The sequence below is a fragment of the Podarcis raffonei genome, chromosome 13 (genome assembly GCF_027172205.1).
Source record: "Podarcis raffonei isolate rPodRaf1 chromosome 13, rPodRaf1.pri, whole genome shotgun sequence".
Lineage (NCBI taxonomy): Eukaryota > Metazoa > Chordata > Lepidosauria > Squamata > Lacertidae > Podarcis > Podarcis raffonei.
The window spans coordinates 39,616,091-39,641,109 of record NC_070614.1 but is presented as its reverse complement, the minus strand read 5'-3'; the positions used below and the strand labels follow the sequence as shown (position 1 = coordinate 39,641,109).

The window sequence follows — 25,019 nt, the reverse complement described above, 5'->3', positions numbered from 1 at the left end:
GGAGTCCCTATTATTCAAACACGGCATGGGAGCTATTGAGAGGCCCAAACTCAGGGAATTAAACAAAGGGCAGCGCTGCGTAATATAAATTTCCCCATTGGACGCGCGTTGGCTTGTCACACCCGGAAATACCCGCTACCTCCCCGTTGCTATGGGCACGTACGCTTTGCTAGGACTACGTTTCCCGTCAGGCCCGGCGACGCCGTCGAATCCGCTCCCATTGGCTCATTTGCTAACCTTCGCGAACCGCGCCTCCAGCGCCCTGCGTCGCTCCCCTATTTCTCCACCCGCCACGGTGAGAGGCTCTCCGGTTGCTGCTGCTGCGGTCGCTGTTACTCGGGACTACACTTCCCAGTAGGCCTTGCGGGGAGAAGGACCGCTTCAGCTCGGAGGAGTCCGTTGGCGGGAAAGGATGGCAGCGGATCCCGCGGAGCTGCAGAGGATGGAAGCCTTCGTCAGGGCTCTCTTTCAGGAAAAGCCCGATCTCAAGTGAGAGTCCGGAGCCGCTCAAGGCTTCCGGCTGAGGGGGCGCCTGCAAGGCTGAACCCGAACCCGGGGCCGGCGGCCTTTGGCTCTGAAAACCTGCTTTTCGCACTCGGGGATAAGGAAGACTGGGGTGTCCCTGAGCATTTGAAATAAACCGCACAGCCGGCCCCTTTCGCGTCGGGGAAGGCGGTGGGGGAAAGGCGCTTCCTCGGGAATGGGTGTGACGCGAGGAAAGATTGAACCGCTAAGCGCACACCTGCTGGCACCTTTTGCCAAGAAGACCTGGCCTTCCTTGGAGGAGAAGGTCGTGGTCAGTCCCTGGCCGGGGGTGGGTGGGTGTCCAGGATAACCCTCTGACCTGCTAAGGACGATGGATCCTGAATCTCTTTTACAAACTTATACCGATTGATACACAGATGCTCTAATCTTAACAGAAAATATCTTAACAGATGCATGCCAGACCAGTTTTCCAGGGAGGGGTAAGCCCCCCACATGCCAAGCAATTTGATCTATTAGCAGGATTTACAGGTCAACTATTTTGGGGGACGTATTCTCCCTCATCTCCTTCCTTCTACTGCAGAGAAATAGTTGAGGTCATTTAAGAGAATCGAAATGTCTTTAGAAGTGCTCACTACATCTTTTCAGAATATGGTTTATATATCTATGTATGTGCATCCACCCTGTGTATTTTGAACATTTATTGTTTAGACATCTTAGAGGGTGGGGGGGCGAGTACACACATAGGGTGGCGCTGTGGTCTAAACCACTGAGCCTTTTGAGCTCGCCAATCAGAAGGTTGATGGTTTGAATCCCTGTGACGGGGTAAGCCCCCTTTGCTGTATCCCAGCTCCTGCCAACCTAGCCGTTCAAAAGCACACCAGTGCAAGTAGATAAATAGGTATTGCTGCGGTGGGAAGGTAAACGGCGTTTCCTTGCGCTCTGGCTCCTGTCACGGTGTTCTGTGGGTCCCTCAGCCTGAAAAGCAAGATGAACGCCGCAATTCAATAGTCGCCTTTGATTGGACTTAACCGTCCAGGGGTCCTTTACCGTTTTACCTTTTACACACATAGGCCAGTTCTCAGGTAACAAGCCCAATGTCTAGGGTGAGGGAGCCCACAGACACCAGCTGTGACCATTTTGCTCAAGTACTTTTAAGTACATGGTGCATCTGTCTCCCATCGGGAGGTTGTGGACATGTAAAACCCTACATGGCTTAGGACCTACATACTCTGTGCATTGCCTGCTCCCATTTAAGCCTGCCCGTATGTTGTATTTATCAAGCACTTGCTATGTGGCAACACACAAGAGGGTGCCCTCGGGACTGGCAGATCAATAATGGAATGCCCTCCTTTCTTAGATTTAACAGGTGCTGACACTGTTGGGCTTTTGGTGCCAAATAAAAATGTGTTTATTTGCCCCAGATTTCGGTTAATCCATTCATTGGTGCTGGAGATGGGCATGCTTGTCTTGCTGGTTCCTTGTGACTTGGTGGCTGTTGATATTTTATTACTGTATTGTTTTTATATGCATTGGAACTGGAGATGGAACTTGAACTGGAAATGAAATTAACAGTGAATGTGTGGCTATTCAACAAAAGCCTCATTCCTCACCATTATTGCTGTTTCTTGCAGCACCCTCACGAATGCTATAATCCGGAAGAAATATCTGCTCCATGTCGGGCGGGAGAGTATGGCTGAAGAGCAAAAGGAGCAACTCAGGCAGCTGGTGGAACTAGAGTTGAACCGGATGGAGGTGCGGGCAATGTTAGTGGGTAAAGGGCAGGGCAGCACTTTCTCTGGGGGAGCCAGCTGGAGGAGAGGAAAGGTGTGCTGTGCCACCGGAGGCAGTGAAAGGGGTCCAAATAGTTAAAGCTGGAAACTTTTCATTTTGATGTCATCTACAGGAGGAGGATTCCGCGAATGCTGTAGAGTTCATGGCAAAATTCAAGACTCACATCAGCTCCATTATCCAGAAGCGACCTCGCTGCAACTCTGATACCCCTGGCGAGGAGTTAGAAATCCAAGAGCTCAAGAAGCAGCGAACTGGAAGCATACCAGGTACGCGACAAGGTTGCAAAATGCTGTCCTGTATGCAAATGCTCCCTGGCGTAGTCTTAGTCTCTCGCTTGTGGAAGGGTCTTTCTTAAGGTTGGTTTTCACAATTATTTGTAAATGGCAGGCTGACAGTTTTTTTGGGAAAGATGACTTTTCCCACCTGTTTACCAACCTTTCCTTGTGATTTGCAGCTGCAGGGGAGTATCTGAGATTCTTGGAGTGTGTGTGTGTGTGAGAGAGAGAGAGAGAGAGAGTTCTGTGGTTGTTTAAAGCACTTGCACAGTCCGTGAGGAAGTGCTGCTTGTCGCCTGTCCAGTATGCACTGCTTTCAGTTTGCTTGGATGACCTTGATTTCTAGCAGGAAATTGCTGGGACCTTCCTCTGAAGGACATGCAGTCCACATAACGGGCTGATAGCAGCACATAATTGAAATCAGCTTCTCTTGTTTTAAAAATCCACTTTGTTTTGTCTTTTATCCCGCACTGAGGCCCTTCCATCCATCACTGATGGCTTGCTTAGCTTCAGCCAGATTCCTGCATCATAGAATTGTAGAGTTGGAAGGATTCTGTTAGTTATGTTGAGAATTACCTTAATGGAGATCTGTGTCAGCTGCATTTTTATGTGTAGAGAGAAAGGGCTTTCACAGAAAGCACGTGGTTACCTCCTTTATAGGCTCTCTGCCACTTTCAGAACACATTTTTAAATGTATAAAAGAATGAAAAAGCTATATGCCCATGGAACACTAGCACGTCTCTTAATTATCAAAATGCAGAGAGTTTTTCATGTAAGGGGGAACATTCGTTCGTGTTTTCTGAACACACATTGCCTCTGCCACTGTCAGCTTTCTCCTCATTGGGTAGATCCCTGTCCTGGCTTGAGCCTAAAAACAGGCCTCGCGGGGAGGAGGAGGCCATGAGGGAAGCACCACATCTTCTGAGTGTAGATGATGGTGGCCTGAGGTGGTGGAACATCTCTGGAATATTTGCCTGGAACTCACCTTGGCACTACTACGGTGCCATGTCATACCCACTCTGCATTGGTGCGAAGTCGATTGTTTAGTGGGGCAGCACCTGCACTTTGGAACTCCCTGCCTCTTGAGATCAGGCCGACGTCTTCACTGTATGCTTTTTGGCGCCTGCTAAAAACATTCTTTCTTTAGACAAGCTTACCCAGATGCTTGGAAAGCTGAGGTAACTTTGATCTGTTTTAGTATTTTAACTCTTGTGCGTTTTGAAGTAGGGCTGTGAACCTACTTTATCTTTTTGTAGACCGCTTTGAGGTTTGTTTTTTACAATCAAGTAGTGTATAAATTTTATGAAATAAATAAATAATAAATACTGAGTCTCTAAACACTTTTAATAAACACTTATCCTTTTTTAAAAAAGTAATATTACTATTTTTCCTTTATGGTATTTCAGGTTTGTAATTCTTCTCTCACCAGTAGACAATAGGACAGTGGGATATTGTTATGCTCCACTTTCTTGAAGGCAGTAAAAACACCATCCTTCTCGGAGGCTTCTAAGTTGCCCCTCTGCAAGCAGCAATTTGTTTTTTCTGCCCTTGCTTGAAGCAGGCCAGTTTAATCACTGGTGTTCTTCAGGCCTTGAACTGCTGTTTTCTTGTGAGTGCAGTTACTTTGTGTGTGTTTGGTTTGCCTTTTTTGAGGGTTTTTTCCTCAGCAGGTTGTTTTTGTTTGTTATTAGATGGATTTTGACCTCTGATCACCGTAAAGATTCCTACTTGCTTTCCTCTGTGGCGTTTTCTCTCCTCCGCTGTTTGCTAAATTAATTCTACTGAGTCGGCAAATAAAATTGTGTTTTTTATTCTTTGCTTTTTAAAAAAAATCGAACAAACGTTAAAAAGAAACAGGGTGGGAAATAATTTGAATTAAAGTCGGACAAGGGTATATTCCTCATAGTGGGTTGCTATGCGTTACAGGGCTATGCTATTATGGAGGGGGCACACGTGGCCCTATTGGCTCCACCACCAGCAGTTGCGACAACACTGGGGATGCCTGGTCGCCTGCGGACAGTTGTTAACTTGGTGACCAGGTAAATTTCCAGCCAGGTAGACTGATTAGTGCCCCTTCTCAATATCTGTCATGTTGCTCACTTTTTATCTTCCAGAAGTCAGTTCTGATGATAAAGATTCTGAGATTGATTCCAAGAAGGTACCTAAGCATGTTGGAGCTGGGAAATCTTCTAGCTGCTCCGACCAACAAGATTCCGGAGCAGAAGGGCAGGCTGGCGGATCTGAGAGTGAAGGGCAAAGTGCAAAGAAGAGGAGGAGGGAACGACCCCAGAGGGGGAAAGGTAGCAAACCAAACAGGGGGCAGCAGAGCAGGAGACAGAGAGAACGATCAGGGAGTGAGTCGAAGGAGACAACAGAAGAAGAACAGAGTGACCCCGAAGAGATCAGAAAACATAAGGCAGCAAAAGGCCAAAGAATCGAATCAGGGAGTGACTCTGAACAAGAGCTGAGCAACTACAAGACCCAGAAAAAGAAAGGGTTTGGCAAAGAACAGAAGCGGACTGAGACACTGGGCAAAGGAAAGAACAGAAATATGGATGAGCAAAGGAGAAAAATGGAAGAAGAGTCAGAAGAGGACATGGAGCTGCCCAAGGCACGAAAAATGTGCAAGGGGGGAAGAATTGATGGAAGCGAGAGTGAAGAGGAGATGAAGGGCAGTGGCGGCAAAAAGGCTCAGAACAGGCCAAGACGAAGATGTTTGAAGGCTCAAGAGGAGAGTGAGAGTGAGGATGAATTAGAGAGTGATTCAGAGGATGAGCAGCCCAGCAGGCAACACAAGATGAGGAGAACTAGTAAACGAAGCAGGGAAAGTGTGAGGGCAGAGGAGCTGGAGAGGGATTCAGACAGTGCCGGAGGCAAAAGTTGGACGAAGAAGGAAATGCACAAGGCAGCTAGGAGGGCAAGTGAGAAATGGAGCCATAACTCAGAGAGCGATTCTGAAGATGGTGGGGAGTTCAAGAGGCAGGCCAGCAAAGGAATGAAAACGACACAGAAGAGGAAGGAACTGGAGCAGGGAAATCATAAGCCTCCCAAGCAAAGCACAAGCAGGGAAGAATCAGAAAGCGAGAGAAATGAGCGTAAGAGCTCAGAGCGAAAAAGAAAAGGGACTAAGAAGAAGCCCAGCAGTAGCGAAGATGAATCGTGCAGTGAGGCAGAGGAGATGGAAAGGGGCAAGAGCAAATCCAAGATGTCTGGGAGCAGTGAGGAATCAGAGGATGGGTCAGAAGAGCGGGAAAGTGGAAAGTGGAAAAAGAAAAGAGAGCTTAAAAAGAAGGGCAAGAGTGTGTCTGGGAGTGAATGTAGCTCAGAGGAAGAGTCGCTGAGAAAGAAAGGAGAGAAGTCCCAGGGAAAGCATGCCATCGCTGGAAAAGATCTGGAGACGGATTCAGAGGACAGTGGAAGTGAATTGGTGGGAAGGAAAAAAGGCCTGCAGAAGCCCCAAAGGAGGGAAGCGAGTTCAAGCTCAGGAGATGAAGATGACCCCCGTTCTTCCAAACGCAAAGGAAAGGTAAGGAGATCTTTGCTTGGCAATACCAAACATTAATAGCTCAGTACAATTGCGGGCACAGTTTGTCCTCTCCCTCCCTCCCCCACCAGCATGTTAAGATATTCCCAAGATTGATATTTACTCAAGTCTTTTGTGTTCTGGGTGGCAGTTCCAGCACCATAATGTGCTGGTCAGTGTATATTCAGCCTGGCCATGGAGTGTAGTCTGGCACGAGCTTTTGCTCTCGAAAGTAACTTGAATTATTGTGCGAATGTCAGGCACGCAGGGAGCACAGAGTTTTGGGATTAATGGCCAGTGGGGGCCCTCAGTCTAAGCAAGGTGCCCGCCTTTACTCTTTTGCTTCTGTATCGAAAATCAAATTTGTGTGTGTCTTTTAACTATGCATCCTGCCTTTCAGGATACACATCCTTCCCAGGCATTTCACTTAAGACCATAGGAACAGAGTCTCAGACCATTGGCCCATCTATCTCATTGTTGTCTACACTGACTGGCAGCAGCATCTTTCCTATCCCTGTGTGGAGAGGCTGGGGGTTGAGCCTGGGAATCTTCTGCACGAAAAGCTAAGGCCCTTCCACTAGCATGTGGCACCCAAAAGGGAATGCGGCTGGGAAAGTTCCCCCTCCCTTGCAATAAGGCACAGCGTGGTTATTTTAAAGGAACGGCTGCCTTTTGAAAATGCAGCGTTTTTATGGACCCCCTGTCAGGTTTTGCGATCTCTTCCCCGTTCCCCACCTGCTGCAGGACAAAGAACATCACTCCAGGAAGAATGAGGAGCACTCTTCAATCCGACGCCTGAAACGCTACATCCGGGAGTGCGGTGCCCATCGGAATTACAAGAAGCTGCTTAGCGGTTGCCACTCCCGCAAAGCTCAGTTGAAGGTGCTGAAAGAGGAGCTGGAAAACCTCGGCCTGAAGGGTAGGTGCAAGTTGGATGCTTTAGGCAGAAACTGGGAAGGGCAGGGAAAGCCTGTTTTCAAGGGGAGGAGAGAGGGAGGGAGAGAGAGGCTGGATCCAGGAATTAGGGGTCAGCAGCACTGTGTGTGCTTGCTTCTAAACCCCATGTTCAGACCAAGGAAGTTGTGGGTGCTGCAACCAGCCTGTAGGAGTTACGCACACACAGCCCATTTTCAAAGTCAGTGGCTGATCTTGTGCGATTATGGAAAGAGCTGTTGGGAGTCCCGTGACCACACACACCGCCTTCACTACTGTCATTCCTACTTGGGGGTCCTGTGGTTCAGAAATTTAAACAGGTGTCTCCAGAGACTATTTTTTACAGCCTCAAAAGCCAGATTCTTTGCATGATCCAGAAATCCGTCAGATGAAGCTGTCTTTTAATGTGTTGGACTACTGTTCCTTCTGGCTCAGCATTGGCTTTCAGTGACTCTCCCGCACTTTAGGCGGGGGACTTTTCCAGCCCTAACTGGCAATGCCAAGGGTTGAAGCGTGGACCTTCTGCATGCAGAGCATATGTTCTGTCACTGCGCTAAAGCCCTTCTCTAGTTTCTCCCATCCATCAAGGTTTCTTTGGTTTGTGAGACTTGAAGAGAACTTGCTTTCCTCACTACTACATCCCCACGTGAATGAAAAGCTGCCCCTGTTTGAATTTGTACCCATCAGGCTCTTTTAAAGGCACTGTACCTCAGGGAAACTACAGCAACACCTTTTTCAGAGTGTGGCTATTTTTGAGTCTTATCCTTCTGAGCACAGGGGGACGCTTGCCCACGTGTCTCACTTCTTGGCCTGTGTTTTCCCTCCCCTTTTCTCAGGGGCACCATCTCTGGCCAAGTGCAAGGCCTTGAAGAAGAAGCGGGAAGTGGCCGCCGAAATTGCTTCGCTCGATCTCTGCAACATCATCGCCACACAAGGTAAAGGTGGGAGGAGCCAAAGAGAAGGGGCATGGCTAGTGGTAGATAGGAAGAAACCTGGAAACTTTAACTTCCTGATTTATGCCTTTGTTTTGCATGTGTATTTGAGCCTACCTGCCCCACGCAGGGTGATATCCAGTTATGTCAACTGAGAGCAGGCCCACTGACATCAGTGGATTTAAGATACTAAAGCCCATTTGATTTCAGCACTCCCACTGTGTGATTAACATTTAATATTGTGCATTGTCTGGTGGGAAAACTGGAAATCAGACATGGGGCTTGTGATGCTTCTTCCCAATCTTGGATATTCTACTTTTCTGATTGTCGTTTACTTCCAGTCTTGTTTTTGCGTCTTATTTCTGACCAAAGGATGCACGGCAACCGTTCCTTTTGGTGATCAAGTAAATACTACAGATATTCCAGTTTCTTTTTTATTTTGCATGCTTGCATGCAGGGGCGGGGAGGAAAAAGGGCACAGGTATAAGAAAAATGATGGTAGACTTCTAGGGGTGTCGTTTAGATGCAAGGGGAGTGAATGCTGTAAGAGCGGAGAAGCCTAGAGGGGGTTTTGCTTGAAGGCATGTGCTTCACATCTTGTGGTTGTGAGCTCAGAGCAAGTGGGCTTGGTCCATGGAGCCCTACAAGTGTCCTTAGAGCCGCAGCTGTTGCCTCTTCATGTGAAACTCTTTTCTGTCTCTCTCTGCCCTTTTATTCACACAGGCCGCCCAAGGCGTCAAAATGTCTGGAGTCTCTACAGCAAGCCTAAGCAGCTCAGCTCCCCAGAGGATTCACCTGTCCACAGTCCTATTAGGGACTGGTCCCACCTTAAAGGTGTCATCAGTTCAGATGGGGAAAGCAATTGACTCCAGGGTTGGAGGGAAGTGTAGGCATTCGTGGGTTGCTTGTTGCCCTAATTTTGAGGGAAAACACAAGTTGGTCTGGCCCTGACAACCAAGAGAGGGCTTCGTGATGTTTTTGTCCCATTTTACCCCACTCGGCATGCATGACAAAACAAAGATAATGTTAATATTTTTGTTGCTGTTTCCCCATCACCAGCATGAAAGGTGGGACAGAAATATCTCTGCTGAGGGCAAAGGTTCATCCCTTCCAAAAATATTTGCACTCCTAAGGGAGATGGGTAGAAAGAGACAGCACCAGTTCCTTCAAATAGCTGTATTATAGTTGAGGTATGGCCACCTTCCCCCATGACCCTTCTTTCCAAGAGTAAACAAGAAACCTAAACAAGAACACATGCAAGAGTATATTGCAAAGGAGGGGATGTGGGGCTTCATTTCCCATATGGTCTGGTACCTTGCCTCTTTTCACATTTTGTGGCATTTCTCTTCCCTCTGGGCGCCTCCTAAATGAGAACAAAATTGATTCACTTGGTTAGAGGACAGATGTGCCTTTGCAATGTGGATCACATTTAATTATGGATGTTTGTTCTGGAGATTTTACAGCTAAAATGTTTTATATTTGTTAATAAATGTTGGACTTTCTAAGTGAGACTCCGTACACCCTCCTGATTGCTCTTTTCATGAACGTATAGGCTAAGTAATTCACCATAATCCAACAACTGGTGCAGAAGCTGGATCCGTCAAAGCATCTAAATTATTGCAGCTTTTCCTAAAAGGGCAAACTTCTAGATCTCATGGAACCAGAGGCTCTGGCACAGGGGTCAGCAACCTTTTTCAGCCGTTGGCTGGTCCACCACCCCTCAGACCATGTGGTGGGCCAGACTACCGTATTTTTCCCATAGGACGCACCTAGTTTTTTCGGGGGGAAATAAAGGGAAATTTTCCCCCCTTTATTTTCCCCCAAAAACCAGGTGGGGGAAACCGAACCAGGTCGAGGAACAGCGGGATGGCGGCGCTGCGCCTCCTAGCTGTCCCCTGAGCTTGTGGGGCTGGCCGATGTCTGTCCGGCGGGCGGGGCGCTCTGCTTCAGGGCACCCCTTGCGCCAGGCGGCAGGCTGCTATCCGCAGCATAGGGAGCCCTGTGGGACCTCCCACAGGGCTGCCTAGGCTGCGGATGTGTTCCTGAAGCGCCCTGAAAGCAGAGCGCCCGACGCTCTGGGAAGCAGGCTGCTATCCGCAGCATAGACAGCCCCTCGGGAACTCCCGCAGGGCTGCTTAGGCTACGGATGTGTTCCTGAAGCCTGGAGCGTCGGGCGCCCGCACCGACCCCTCTCGCTCTCCAAGCTTCGGCGAAAGCCTGCATTCGCCCCATAGGACGCACCCAGATTTCCCCTTCATTTTTGGAGGGGGGAAAGTGTGTCCTATAGGGCGAAAAATACGGTATATTGAGGGCTGGGGATGAACATTTCTGTGCCCCACAAATAACCCAGAGATGTGTTTTAAATAAAAGCACACATTCTACTCATGTAAAAACATGATGCTTCCCAGACTGTCTGTGGGCCAGATTGAGAAGGTGATTGGGCCGCATCTGGCCCATGGGCCTTAGGTTGCCTACCCCTGCTCTAGCATATTGGGAATGGAGCTTCTGTGGCTGCGTGGCTCTTCCCCCTGTGACATGATCCCACACTGCTGGGGAGTGCGGGTGCTGTGGGCTGCAGTGACTTCACCCATTTGGCTACAGACTTGGCTTATTCACACCGATATACACAGCTCTACAGTCTAGGAATCCACCACAGGGAAGTTGCTCCAGATCTTTTAACGTTCCCTCACTTGCCCAGACTTCTCATCCTGTCACGGCAACATGCTTTGTACCGATCTTTGAATGCATGCAAAAAATGGCAGTGGAGAGTTTTTTTGCAATAGCTAGAAAAACTTAAAAAATAGCAAGGTCCTAATAAAGTATATGGGTGTGGCATGTGCTGATGAAATACTCTGCAAGGTTGGGGTTTCCTGGGACAGCATCTTTTGGTGCCTTACACAAAGTGAGATCGTTCATCATTCAGTCCAGCTTGGATTATTTTGAAAGGAAGCCTACCAAAATCCCCTCTCTGTTTCCTCGTCTGTGCCTCCTAGGAACCAGCTTTATAGCAAGGCAGAAAGTTGGTGCATTTGGCCCAGGGTTGTGCACTGGCTCTTAGGGAGGATTCTTTCCCATCACCAGATCCTTTTAACTAGCCAAGGATTAAAATTAGGCTCTTATGCATACAAAACATATGCTCTATCATGGAGCTGTGTGGTCCCTCTCCCTCACATGAATGCAAAAACAAAACAAAGCACCATTTTATGAAACTCTAAAACCAATAGGCAATAACACTGCAGGGAGCAGCTCATTTACATTTTTATATTTATTAAGATCTTTTGTCATTGAACTGAAGCAATAAGAAACCCTAACTTTAATTAATATAGATATTTTTTTTAATCCTCTAGTATTTACAAAGTATACAGAACTGCAGAGGTTTTATGTACATATTCACCACTTGAAAGGAAGACCAGCTTATGCTCCATCCTCTGTAACAATTTCCTCCTCAGACAGCAGTAGTTCTGTTTCTGAGCCCAATTCAGAGATACTTTTGGAGGACAGTACACGCTAGATGTCTCTACATTGACCAGTCCTGTGTTCAGTCTTAGAAGATAGGACACTTTCTTTTGTGTTAATTCACCTATTAAGATGCCAGGCCTTTGGGGAGATTTAAATGCTCTTCTCTAACTTGGGGGTTCAGTGTCTAATTTTGAAGCAGGAATATGTAGTTGTATGGGTAAAAAGTTATCTTTCCAGATGTCACTTTCAGCTCAAAATCCTTCCTCTTTCATGCAAGACTATCCTTAAATAGCCCAAACCTTTGGGCTTTGACATCTATACTTGAAAACATACAGAGTGAGGGGTGTTTCAGTTTTGCTCAAAAGCAACATAGTTTTCCCTCAGTCTTTTCAATAGATGAATGTTCAGCTGCTAAGAGGTTTAACATAAGGAACCACTGTACTAGCGTTAGTCTACAAAAGAAAACCTAATATGTCATGTATATGTTTAGAATTCCTTAACCAAAAGGATTACACTTCTACATTTTCATTAACACTGTCTATAATAGATGACAATGTTGACACAAATGAATACATTGTCCACTTCAATTTATTCATGGTGAGTATCGTATGTGTGGGGCTGTCGTCCACCTTCAAATATGAGAGAGGGTCCTGAGTTGCCAGTTGCTTATCTATGCTTCAAGACATTTCGAAGGTAGTAGAAATTTTGCAGTGAGAACAGAGGAATTCAAAACCCCCACCTCCACACACACACACTTTATAAATTAGCCTTGAAATATTCAGCCAGTATCCTTTTCTCAGATACCACACAGGCCTACTTTAGCTATGAGCTTCTAGAACTTTCTAGCCAGGCTTGACTGACAGGCAGGGTTCTGGGGGGAAATCGCTCTGAAAAGTCAGTGCAGGCTAAAACTTCCAAAAGTGAGGGTGAAATAAGTTCCTTGTTCTGGAGAGAAAAGCACTGCTGTGGAAGTCCTAGTTAACCACACCTTTTACAATACTCTAATAAAAACCAGTACTAATAGAAACGAAACAACAACCAAGGGGTTGCTGAGTGTTAAGCCCATCCATCCAACAGGGCAATAACGTTTTGCTAAGGAAACTTCTTTAAAGGGGTCTCTCTATCTGGAACATCCTTATTTGGTAAAGATTTAAAATGACAAAATTTGTGCTTTCCAATAATTTCTTTAAAACACTTGGAAACCTGTACCTCCAAAGCTAATTTATATGGCAGAACACCCTATGTAACTTCTAAAACCTATTCCATTTGGAATATTTTACTCCCCGCTACCTCACAGCTCCTTATTGTAGTCTGGGTAACTCTAGGCCTTGAACATCCCAAGCTGTTCCCTTGACTTTCAAATATTCAAATTAATTTGAAATAAAACGGCTGAATTTTAACTGAACACACACTTGACTCTGGATTCACCTCCACCTTTCATTCTCTGGTATAGTCAGAAAATCTTCAAATAGAACCCAGTTCCCCTTCACTAGCATACTTGACTGCGGATCCATCTCCTCAGATGTTAAATTTACCCCCATAACTATTGTTATCCTATCATTTTGTCCTCTCTGTGGCATTAAAAGCTTTCAAAAACACATGCACACATTCTACTGAGAGGGATTTTTTTGTCCAGAAAACGTTGCCCTCAACTTGTGATTAGAAAATAGTTTGCCCTTTCCCACACAATGCCAGAGCCCCACCATATTGTTCATTATTCCTGAGGAAGCGAGGTAACAGGCTTTTAATGCTGAAGGGTAATTCCCCAGTGTCAGAAATAGATATAGTTTTTTACTTTGTCCCCTCCCTACTGGACAATTTACCTTTCTTTGTGCTTTTGGCCCTCCACGGTTAGCCCTATACTGAGGTAATATGAGCATTAATCCTCTGTTCTCCACACGAGTGGATTTTCCTGGGTTGGAACAGTATTATACTGAAACAGCAGTATTCATTATACCCACGGGCTGCTGGGTTGTAGCCCGCACAGTGAAAATTATTGTACTGAAGACTCCCTCTGCTTTCTGGAGCTGAAATGTACCAGCTGCCCTTGGAAGTATGATCATCTTCAGCTTCTTCACTTCTGCCTCCTTATTGGCAAAGCAGTCCTTAAACAATGTGTGCCTTGGGAGCAATGTTAACATTAATGCCTGTCATTACTGCTAAGATTTCACTCTCTGGGGGGGAAGTTTATTGTGTTTGTTAAAACCAAAGTAAACCCAGGCCCTACTGCCGGGAAGTAATTCTGAAGCTGTCTTCAATAAATTATTTTTCTCCCTTTCCTCCTCACAAAGGGAGGGTCAATTTATTCAGATCTCGAAGCTCTGCTTTAGATAAATATATTTACTGCCTATATTCTGCTATTAACCTTCTCTTGATACAAGCAAAACTATATAAGTTCTTAGTAACATTTGACATGGCGGAACCAGTCATTCACACTGAAATGGCCAAGCAACTCAAGGTCTTTTTCATGATCTAATCATATTGCAAGGTCTCACAAAAAAAGACTATCGTAACAGCATTTTCTTACCAAAGTCCACCATGCTGGAAGTTCTTAGTAGTGGTCCGAACATGGTGGAACGTTTTGATCCTAAATTCAAGCAGCCCGCGTCACCCAACCACATTCCCAAAGTTGCCCAGCGTCTATCTTAAGTTCCACAGGGGGACCAGCCCCCGGGTCTCTTTCTCGTAGATATCTGGGACCAAGCCAATGGGTGACGGTACCATCTTGACTGTGTTCTTGCCAAACAGCTTGCGTTCGTACTCAATGAGTTGTCTCCAGAAACCGACATTGGGCCTTACGACGGGTCGCCTGCTCTTCACCCACTCGTGGGCATCCAAGAGACTCAACCGGTGGTATTTCATCAAGTAGGCGATGCAGAGGGAGGCGGATCTACTGACCCCTGCCACGCAATGGACAAGGGTTCTTCCATTCTTCTTCCCCGTCTGGTGTATCCTGTCGGCCACAGAGTCAAAGTACAAGGACAGTGGAGCGTGAGGGAGGTCGGGGACAGGCACCTTGACGTAGTCAATATCTGGCCAGTTGGCGTTGGGGATTTCCATGGTGGCGTTCACGACGCAAGTCACTGCCCTGGAGTAGACCATGTGCCTGTTGGACGCAGCATTGCCGGAGGAGAGGTAGAGGCAAGGGGAGATCTGAGCGATGCCTCCTAAGACGGACAGAGTGTTCCCAGCAGCAGGGGCAGGCTTGGCCACAGAAGGAGGCGGAGAACGGCGGAAGAAGCCGTGGTTCCGGAAATTCATGGCGGATGGTTCAGCGTACATAACAGCTAGGGGGGGAAGAAAGAGGTGATAAAGTTCAAAGAACTGGTGCACTTAAACAAACAAAGAGCTAAAAGATACATGATTCCATTCTTTCACTTGAGCAGCTGCTACTGAGAGTCTGGCACGCTCCCAGAGAGCAAAAGTCCCCATGCCTCCTCCTTTTCTGCTATCCCCCCTATTCTAATAAATATAAGAACAAGCATGGGATTTGGGGAGGCGTGGGGTGAGGCAGAGGTGGGAAATGAACTTGCAATTTTTTTAAGCAGGTGGAAGAGATGGATAGGTTATTTGTGGCACTGTGAAACAGGAGAGAAAGGCGGGTGGATGAGCAGACAGAGCAAAGTGAGGTGATAAGGGGAGCAAAGGGAGTGAACGGGATGCAAAGATGGGGATGTGGAGGGAGAGAGATCAAAGAGTTCTGCTTCCGTGCAAAGCCAAACGTCTCCCAATAGCCTACCTACCTCGGTCATTCCGTAGTAGCTGCTGTTCTCATCTCAGGGTTAGGTTGTGGGGAGGGAGAAAGGGAAGGAGCTAGAAACTGTGATGCTGCAGGAATGATGCAACGATGGTGGGAAAATGGAGGAATAGGGAGTAGGAGTGGACAGCTTCTTAAAGGGCCAGTGGACTCTTTACCAGCCCCTCCCCATTCAACCCACCCTGCCTAACCCATGCCCATTCCTAATTGGCTATCTGCACCCCACCCTCTTTGCCATCACAGCCATGGGCTCAAAGCGTGACTCATACTCAATGATTATTGGTGCAAAGGGAGGGTGACAGTTTTGCATCAGATGTTCCCTCCTCCTGTATAGGAGGTGGGGCATGTTTGTAATAATCCCCCATAGATTTTGCTTCTCCCCTCAATGTTCATCCTCTCATTCAACAATCTGGCCCCATCTCACCTCCACAGTAACTACCACTAAGATCCAACTAAAAGACCACTCCCTCAGTAAATAAAAAATTTGAAAAATAGCAGGGCATTGTGGTCCTAACTAGATATTTCTGGTTTGCCTGAAATTTGAAATGTCTGGGCAACATATATTTGACATCACAGGGTCTACTAGGCTGTGAGTATACAAAATGCTTCATTGATGCATTCTGCAAAGATTGTAGTGGGTCCATTTGGAACGCTACATCCTGGAGAATAATGCTGGGTCTTGCTGGGGAATTCAAAAATATCCCCATTTTCCTATTAATCAGGCTCAACACATAGTCAGTTCAGATATGCCACCAAGCACAATTATAACTTGCCACTCCAATTTACTTTTACTCACACAGAGAGGTTCTCGTTCTATTTCACTTCCTAACTTAAGTAGAGTTCATTCAACCGTTCTTGTGGGGTACTTTCAGATGCCTCTACCATTGAAAACTAGATGAGGATATGGGTCCAGGGAGGGCATATACTCAAGATCTTTTAACACAGATCAGTTGGAACTCGTGCTTTAAACTGATCTTCAATGATCAAAATCAAGAGAAATCCTGGATTTTGAAAGGCTCCCCCCCTCCCCCCATGCTTCCATCTTCTTAGGTAGCAGGTCGTGTGTTTGTGTGTTAATGCTGAAGGAAAATGGTAAGGACGTCTTTTGAATTAGCAAGCAGAATGTGTTCTATGCCTGCTTCCTCTTCACTCAACTTGTGAGTTCCCCCCGCAACCAGCTTTGCTCCCAGTTTGGATGTAACACGAGTCCAGTCTGAACAGCTCTTGAGGGAGCCTCATTTTGGATGACAGTCTCCATCTATTTTATCTCTTCATCCTATGAGGTCCACTCACCTAAAAATCTCTCATTCTCAACCTCCTTTGTTTTTAGACATGACTGGGATATTGAATCACATTCCTTTCAAACCTCAAAATGCATAAACCTCTAGCCCCCTCTCCCTATTGCCTGCCACCAATAAACCCACACCCCTGGGCCCTTAACCTCTGGCTCTGCACCCCATAAAATGCACAATTTCCATGTGTGTATCTAATCCCTTAGCCCAGTGTTTTAACTCTTTTAGCTAACACAAGCAGACATGGATGGCTTTACCACTAGCAAACCTCCACCCCGGTATTGTTTAATACCTAAACTGATTAAGAGTTATGGAGAATTTGAATGCTAGCACCCTATTTTGTGATCATTGTCTTTTGCTGGCCCAATAAAGGTACCTAATATTGATTTTGGAATTAAGCGTTGCAGCATCTAACACTGATTATGTCAATACCACTCCCTGCAAATGTTCGTCCTCAGTCCAGCCCATCCTTCAGAATCATACTGGAGAGCACAGCACAGCCACCCTGTGCTTGTGTGTGTGGAGCCATGCCTCTTGATAAGGGTGTGGTAGTTATTGTGGCTCGACTCGCTTTAAATCTTACATTTATCTTGCTCCCATGTCACCACCAAAGCTGATCCCATGTGCTCCTCCTCTCAGCCTCAAACTCCCCAACCACTCCCGCTATTCAAATAAACACACATCTAAGAACATCCCCAGCTGCCATTCGACCTTCCCTCCCCCTCAACTTCAGAAATCATGACCCTTCTGCACAAATAGCAACACCACAATCAGTTGTCCCCTCTACTCCAAACAACCCCAAACTTTGAAAAAGGAAATGTATGTTTTTTTTAATTACCAGGCAGTGCTGTCTTTCAATGGAAGCTCTGAGAACAGCTCTCAAAAACTCTCCCCACGAAAGAAACCCTCTCTGGCCCACCTAAATGGTTTCGAGGAAGGAGGCTAACAGGCGAGAAGACGTCTGAATGTCTCTGTTTCCGATCGATCTCGTAATCCCCTTCTTCTCTGCTTCCAAACAGATCTCCCTTTACAGGTGTATCTATAATCTATTTTAATAAATACTATATATCTCTATATAGATTTTTTTTCTCCGGCCTTGCTTCTCCTCTCCCAGCGCCTCTTTCCTTCTGGGTGGGGATCAGGAGTTTCCTTCCCTGGCTCCCCCCCAGCATTGCCTATATACCACCCTTGCCAGCCCCCTCCCCTCCTGGACCACTCAAGCGTTGGAGGTAACAAAAGGTTGCCATGGCGACGGGATGCGGGGGAGGATGCTGTCGTCAGAGCCAGTGACACAAGCCGGGGCTCGCGAAGGGGGAGGAGAGGAGGAGGAGGAGGGACTGAAAACCCACGGATTTTCCCTTCCCGCCTCCGCTTCCGGGGTAGATTCTCCTCCCTCCGCTGCAAACTGTGGAGGTTAAACCCCCTCCTCCAGCTGCCTTGGAGACTTTAGTGTTACAAAATTAACCTCAAGTTTAGGCAAGATTACTGATAAGGGGGAGCCTTATAAGGAAGTCCAAAAAGGCTCCATTCCAGGAAATAAGAGGAGAGCAACATTATCTCCCCCACTATTTTCTGTGCGTGGAAAAATATTCAAGCAGCAGGACGGGACACTGTCCTCTCTCTAATCACGGGCTGCGGCATTCACACGTACACAGAGAAGTACCAACTGCGAACTCGTCTTCGGGTCACCGTTTTTGGGGAAGCTCACGCCACTGCGGAGAGCCTCCCTCCACCACCACCCAGCTCTGTGCGTCACAATCAGCCCATCATCCTCGCCCCACTCTCACGCTTCCACGTTCCTGTGAGCGAGGAAGGTGCGGGGAACACGCGTGAGTCACAGCGAAGGTGCCAACCGAGGTTCCCGTCCCTGGAGGAGAAGCGATTGCAAAGCTCTGTTGGGAGAGAGGGAGGGCGCGGGCTCCAGAGGTGGGATAAGAAAGGCCCAGGGGTGGCGGCGGCGGGGGGGAGGTGTTGTTGGGAAAGCTACAAGTTAGGATCGAGCGGCATCCTGTGCCAGGACACGGCAATAAATTAACACCGTGGATGTGGGATACTGAGGACTGGTATGGAAAGGCAGATATGGCAGAGCTGCCGCCCCAAAATTAATATCCTCCCCCCCCCCCCAGGATTTATTTTCCTTGAAGAAAAAAGGTGGCCTTTTAAAGCTCCGTGTTTAGGGGCAGTGTATCTGCAAATTGCAGCCCTTGGAAGCGTGCAACAGCAATCGAGGGCGTTTGCCTTCGTACCTTGGTCGTGGGCTTCCGGGAGACATCTGGCCCGTCGCTGTAGGAGACGGGACGCAAAACCAGAAGGACTTTGCTCTGACCCAGCAGGGCCGTTTTTAATGTTCAGCTGCGTTTCTCTTTTTAAGCCACGCCTCCTCCAGGCACACTTTGTCACGGGAAGAAGCCAATCTGTCCCTGCTTAACAATGTGCAAGAGGCATGGTTCCATTGCCCCAGAAGCTGGTGCGTCGCAGGCAAGTTCGCGTTCGATGCTGAGTAAGGATTTCTTGCCTTTATTTAATACATTTATAAACCGCCTTTCCAGGGGAAACGCTTCAGGAAACAATGTGCAAATACAAAATTGCCCCATCGTCAAGCAGTGCAAAACATATTTAAAACTTTTAAAACATCTGAGAGCCACAATGATCTTAAAAGATCAATAGGGATCCGCCTGCAGTTCTGTTACGTGCTCAAAAGTTACGGATAGTAATCCTAAAGTTTGCACCGCCCGCTTTAGTCCACACAAGGGAATACAGTACAGTACTGTATACCCAAACGGAGGGAAAAATCATGTCCTTGTATCTAGCTTATTACGGTAAGCGTGACTCAGCGTATCGCTTTCTTCGTCTCACCTCCTATGCGGAAAGCGTCAAAGCGTTACCGTATTTAGCGGGTTAAAGCCCGCCTCGCCTCAAAATAATAGTGCACATTACCGTAACTACTGAGTTGTGTGCCACTTTGTAAATAACGCATAAGATGCTGCCATAGTAAAGGATTCGAAACATTGCAGGATGCAATGGAGTAAACAGATTCCCTGGAGATATGAAAACAGTACCACAATTGCGGGCATATATAGCTCCATGTGAAAAAGGATATACAGTAAGTGTTTAATAGAGGAATAAAATATGTATCTAGGACATGGACATTCTAAGGCTGGGGTTTTTTATGGCTGTATTCTGCGACATGTCATTGACACATTATTAGTGCATTAGTTAAAGTAACTGCCTGATAGTCATTGGTTGTGGATTTTATACTGGACTGTCCATACATCGTTGACTTTATTAGCTGTTCTGTGATGCTTCCTCAGTGTTACTGCATCGTTTCACTTTTGCTCTGTAGCACAGCAAAAGTAAGATTTTTTTAAAAGTGGAAGATTTGCGTTCTAAAAAGCTGCAGGATTTCAGGAGGAAATCACAGCCCATGCACTGTGGGAAGGGAGCAGTATATCCACGCCAAAACTTTTGCAGGCACAAACAATATTGGAAGCAGGATTGGGAATAGTCACCCAATACCTCACGAGAGCAGAAATAATCAGGGGCGCACAATAAAAGACTCCGGAAGGGCCCTTAGTGAGGCGAACACGAGAGTAAAAAGGTGAAAGGGGGAGCAACTATGAACCACCAGCTTTGGGGGCACCGTGCAGGCAGGCTTCCTGTCACACACAACTCTGTTCTCCAGCCAAGGACCATGGAGGAGGAAAGGAAGACCAGAGACACCATCATCTGCCCATCTCTCACTGCCTAATGACAGGACTGCTCCCATGTGTAGATGGGGACATTGCAGCAAGAGTGGCTTTTCTCATCCCTTCATGACCAATTGCACCTGCCAGGTAAAATTCCCTCTTTTACGCAGCTGCATGTGCTCTACAAACATGAGTTTATAGATATATAAGCCAGTGTGGTGTGGTGTAGTGGTTAGACTCAGGGCTGGGCCAGGGTTCAAATCTCCACTTAGCCATGAAGCTCGCTAGGTGACCTTGGGCCAGTCACCACCTCTCAGCCTAGCCTACCACACAGGGTTGGTGTGGGGATTAAATGAGGAGCAGGGGAGGACAATGTTCAGCTCCGTGGATAAAAAGGTAGGGTAGAAAGGCATTCAATAAGAAAAATACATGCCCTGTCCTCTTCCCCACATTTCATCGCCCAATAATCCCAGGGAATGTCGTTTGATTAGGGGTCTGCCGGTGATGCCTAAATTACCTCAGAGGACTGCAGTTCTCAGGGTCTCCTGTGGAGAAGAAATGGCTGTTCAACTAATTAATGCATGAAATGCAAAGGAAAATGTTTATTCTGCAATTGGTCACCCTGCACCAGAGCAAAACCACAGGAAACTGTTAATTCGGTGTTTTTCAGTGCTTCAGAGTTTTTCGGTCCTTCAGACTAGAAAATGCCAGTAAATAATAAGAAAATGGACTTGACCACGTACAGAAGGCAGGTACTAAATTACCACAGCCCAATCTCGTATGTCTGGGATTATGAGCACAGTTGGAGGCCAAGCACTTGTTTGTTTAGAAATCCAGCGCTATCGTAACATCCAGGTGTCCTGGAGTGAAAGGGCTTAGTTGTCATAGCAGCAAAAGCTGGCCTCCCAGTCTTGTTAACCTGCTTGCTGTTTGCCCATAGTGAAGGACTGTGGTCGTGTTTTGTCCAGCAGTACATCCATGTTTTTTAACGGCCCCTGCACACCAAGTAACACTTTTCCTGGCATGTAAGGAAGGGGTGTGAGAGCCTGCCAGCAGTCCAATACCCAAGAAGGTAAAGGGCAAAACACTGGCATACATTCACCCCTCCTCAAAGCCATTGTTGACGTAGCTCTCATATTTCAAATTCTTCCACTTGCATTGTACAGCATGTACCTTGGAAATGATGGGATCTACTTTGCTGAGTTTAATGTGCCAGGAATCAACAGGCTTGTATTTGTATAAGTCTGGATAAAGACCTCTGGATGTAAAATGTGACCACATTTACTAAATAAATTAAAGCAATACAGCTTTAAAAAAAAGAGATATACTCCACAAAATATTAAACAGTGCACTAGACACAATCCTCCCCCTAAGGTTGTATTTCTTCTGTGAGGGGTTGGTGGCCTGCCTAAGAAGTTAAGGGATACCAGGCTGAGTGCCAGTGTATATATAAGCACCCTCAACAAGTAGCTGACAAACCAATAATTTGCAGGAGCTTTCCTTGACATGGGAGACAAACCAGATTGAAAAGCCTCCCTTGCTAAAGGTCTGCTATTCAGATCTTGGTTGAAAGTGCATGAGTGCCCTTCCTAGGAGGGTGGCAACCACAGACACCAGTGTTATACAGTATGTGAGTGAAGTGTCTGGTCATGGGCTTCTGAATACACTGTCAAGGCTTTCCAAAGTGTAGGCAACAAATTGTGTATGATCTGTTAATGAGAGAAAGGAGGCTGCAAGACCATGAAGATGTATGGTAGGCCTCAGAGAAGGAAAAGTAGGGTAGCAGCTCACAGGAACTGGGCAGGTTGCCATCCCCCTAACAGCATTTTTATTTCCACGTGACCAGGTTTACCTCCATGTTTTGAAAAGGCTGGCCTCTGATAAAGGATCAGGAAGATGGCTCATATTCTGGCTCATATTCCAATGGCTCATATTCTGCACAGCTGGCAGTGGCAGCGCTGTACGCAGTGCAATATGGGGTTTGGCAACCCCACACCCACCTCCCCCTTTCCCCAACACAAGAGAAATACTGAACCAATCCAGAGAACTACGACATACTAATGTCTTCATCCCTTTGCTCACTAAATTCCTCCATCTCCTCTTCAGTCCTTTCAGATGGTCCAGAACAATCATAGGCCTCAAAAGTATTTTTCAGACAATCAATAGATCAGCATCTATTTCAGTAGATCTATTGAGATTTTACTAAACCTTGCCATGGGTGTACCCAGGCTTTTTGTTAGGGGGGTAGGACTTGGTTAGGGGGAGCAGGACTTTTGTTGGGGAGGCAGAACTGATGTGATTGGTCAGTTAGTTAAGTATTTCTGTTGTTTTACTTGATATTGGGGGGGGGGAGCTGCCTACACCCATGGACCTAGCAGTGTTGAAATAGGTTCAGGGCAAGAAGCCCAGAATAAAATTTAAAATATTAACAGATGCAAAGGAAAGTGGTGGATTTGCCCTGCCAGACCTTAAACTTTATTATGAATCAGCAGCTTTCTGCTGGTTGAAAGAATGGCTACTCCTTGAAAACACAGACATTTTGGATCTGGAAGGTTTTAATAATGTATTTGGTTGGCATGCATATTTGTGGTATGATAAGGTCAAAGCACATAAAGCATTTAAAAACCATATTGTCAGAAAAGCACTGTTTAATGTCTGGATAAGATATAAGGATTTGCTTGAAAATAAAACCCCAAGGTGGTTGTCACCGATGGAAGCGAAGGCTCAGAAAAAACTCAATATGGAGGCCAAATGGCCGAAATATTGGGAAATTTTGGAACAAGTGGGAGACAAACTGAAACTGCAGAGTTATGAAAAACTAAAAAACAAAGTGCGAGATTGGCTTCATTATTATCAAATAATGGAGGCATACAATCTGGACAAAAAAATTGGATTCCAGGTGGAAAGATCAAAATTGGAAACAGAACTGTTAGATCCCAAAACTAAGATTCTGTCAAGGATGTATAACTTGCTGTTGAAATGGAATACTCAGGATGAAACGGTGAAATCTGCTATGATTAAGTGGGCACAAGATGTTGGACACAATATTATGTTTGCTGACTGTGGGAACAGTTATGGACCACAGGTATGAAGTTTACGGCATGTAATGCCTTAAGAGAGAATATTATGAAAATGATATACAGGTGGTACATGACTCCAGTCAAGCTTGCAAAAATCTATCATTTGCCCGATAATAAATGTTGGAAATGTAAAGAAACTGAAGGTACATTCTTTCACCTTTGGTGGACGTGCCCAAGAATTAAGGCTTTCTGGGAGATGATATATAATGAAATGAAAAAGGTATTTAAATATACCTTCTTGAAGAAACCAGAGGCCTTTCTCCTGGGCATAGTCGGCCAATTGGTGCCAAAGAAGGATAGAACTTTCTTTATGTATGCAACAACAGCAGCAAAAATACTTATTGCAAAGTATTGGAAGACACAAGATCTACCCACCCTGGAAGAGTGGCAGATGAAGGTGATGGACTATATGGAACTGGCAGAAATGACCGGCAGAATCCGAGACCAGGGAGAAGAGTTGGTGGAAGAAGATTGGAAGAAATTTAAAGACTATCTACAGAAATATTGTAAAATTAATGAATGTTAGAATGATGTTGGATAAAAAGTTAAGTGGTTTTTAGCTATAATGCTATAAGGAATATGAAAAAATGGATTATTAATAGGTAAAAATTTAATGTTACAATATTTTAAGATTAAAGACTAGGATAAGCAAAGAGGGAAAGGATTTGCTGAACTAACAAGTTGAATTGGAATACAAAAAGGGAGGTGTGAGGAGGTCCGGGAAACAAGCAAATGAAAGATAAGTGATGGAAGGATGGAATTGTTTTTTAACTATTTGTATTTTGTATTTTTTCTTTTTCTTTTTTCATTTTGTAATATTTTGAAAATTTCAATAAATATCTTTTAAAAAAAATGAAATAGGTTCAGGGCACAGACAGGGCTGCCATATGTCCAGATTTCAAAGGCAGAATTGACATTGGGGAGGGGGGATTTCAGAAACGTGTCACGGTCTCTTGGCACCTCTTGGGGGTTTCCTTAAAAAACAGCTCGACAGCTTTCGGGGTGTCCTGGTTTTTACTTGGAAATATGGGAACCGTAGGCAGACTCACATCTTGCTGTCATGGGCATAGCCAGTGGGGACAGCTGCCCCCCAAATCCATACAAATCTTAGGTTATGCCCCCCTAACAAAAACCTGGGGCCCCCAACAAAAAGCCTGGCTATGTCCATGCTTGCTGCCCTTCATTTTGTTTTGAGGAGCTTACCCCGTGAGCCTCGTAGCCGTTTGTCTGGGAGTCTCTCTGAGCTTATGCTCCAGCTGCTATAAATTGAGAGAAGGCTTGGCAAAAGAAGAGGAGCTGGGGCCTGCCCTATTGTGTCTTTCTAAACTGAGAGAGAATGTACAGTGAATCACCGCTGCAAGAACTTAGCAGAGCCAGGGCTAGCTTTCGCTGAAGAGATGAGCAAGAAGACACTCAAAGGCAGAGGTCAAGTGCAGCATCTGGATAGTTGGTGGAGTTCCTTGTTGCCAAGGACAAGCACAAGCCAGACTGCCACAAGGACTTTTGGTTGGGAATGGGAGGGGAGCCGTTATCCCGCTTTGTTTTACCCAAATGTATGCCCCTCTCCTGTGAGACAACAATAACGCCATATGGGGTCAGTACTGGATATCTGCAAGGCAGGGCCTGTGGACTGTTCATTCAAAATGGATCACTTTAAGCCACCCGCTGACTTGTGCTTATCAGGAAATCTTGGTGAAAACTAAGTCCATGCTAGTCTTACTCAGAGTAGGCCTGCTGAGGTTAATGGACACAAGCAACTTCGGTTCATTAACTTCAATTGTCCTCTTACTGTATAAAAGCTACTG

General features: G+C 46.2%; 2 protein-coding genes across 8 annotated transcripts; one reads left to right on the top strand and one right to left on the bottom strand.

The window, feature by feature from the left end:
- The first annotated feature begins 311 nt into the window (after nucleotides 1–311).
- On the top strand, nucleotides 312–9,449 carry HIRIP3 (HIRA interacting protein 3). 3 transcript variants are annotated; one of them, XM_053363511.1, is made up of 7 exons: nucleotides 312–489; nucleotides 2,118–2,238; nucleotides 2,390–2,543; nucleotides 4,670–6,078; nucleotides 6,820–6,994; nucleotides 7,845–7,943; nucleotides 8,664–9,449. In XM_053363511.1, the coding sequence occupies exons 1-7, from the start codon at nucleotides 413–415 to the stop codon at nucleotides 8,804–8,806; spliced, it is 2,178 nt and encodes a 725-aa protein (XP_053219486.1). In that variant the 5' UTR covers nucleotides 312–412; the 3' UTR covers nucleotides 8,807–9,449. The 3 variants fall into 3 exon arrangements, with proteins under 3 accessions (XP_053219486.1, XP_053219485.1, XP_053219487.1); XM_053363510.1 differs by having other exon boundaries at nucleotides 4,667–6,078; XM_053363512.1 differs by lacking the exon at nucleotides 2,118–2,238 and having other exon boundaries at nucleotides 424–489.
- A 4,212-nt stretch (nucleotides 9,450–13,661) lies between these two features.
- LOC128400921 (dual specificity protein phosphatase 14-like) lies at nucleotides 13,662–18,815 on the bottom strand. 5 transcript variants are annotated; one of them, XM_053363637.1, is made up of 2 exons: nucleotides 18,695–18,815; nucleotides 13,662–14,686 (listed from the first exon to the last, which is right to left on the bottom strand). In XM_053363637.1, the coding sequence occupies exon 2, from the start codon at nucleotides 14,679–14,681 to the stop codon at nucleotides 14,040–14,042; it is 642 nt and encodes a 213-aa protein (XP_053219612.1). In that variant the 5' UTR covers nucleotides 14,682–14,686; nucleotides 18,695–18,815; the 3' UTR covers nucleotides 13,662–14,039. The 5 variants fall into 5 exon arrangements, with proteins under 5 accessions (XP_053219612.1, XP_053219614.1, XP_053219613.1 ...); XM_053363639.1 differs by lacking the exon at nucleotides 18,695–18,815 and adding an exon at nucleotides 18,100–18,187; XM_053363638.1 differs by lacking the exon at nucleotides 18,695–18,815 and adding an exon at nucleotides 17,368–17,799.
- Nucleotides 18,816–25,019: the final 6,204 nt, after the last annotated feature.

Bases quoted from the DNA above. Each gene is read 5' to 3' on its own strand.
- LOC128400921 (XM_053363637.1), bottom strand. From the start codon at position 14,681: ATGTACGCTGAACCATCCGCCATGAATTTCCGGAACCACGGCTTCTTC.
- HIRIP3 (XM_053363510.1), top strand. From the start codon at position 413: ATGGCAGCGGATCCCGCGGAGCTGCAGAGGATGGAAGCCTTCGTCAGG. The intron at 6,079-6,819 runs GTAAGGAGATCT...CACCTGCTGCAG, and splicing joins CTTCCAAACGCAAAGGAAAG to GACAAAGAACATCACTCCAG. The intron at 6,995-7,844 runs GTAGGTGCAAGT...CCCTTTTCTCAG, and splicing joins GGAAAACCTCGGCCTGAAGG to GGGCACCATCTCTGGCCAAG.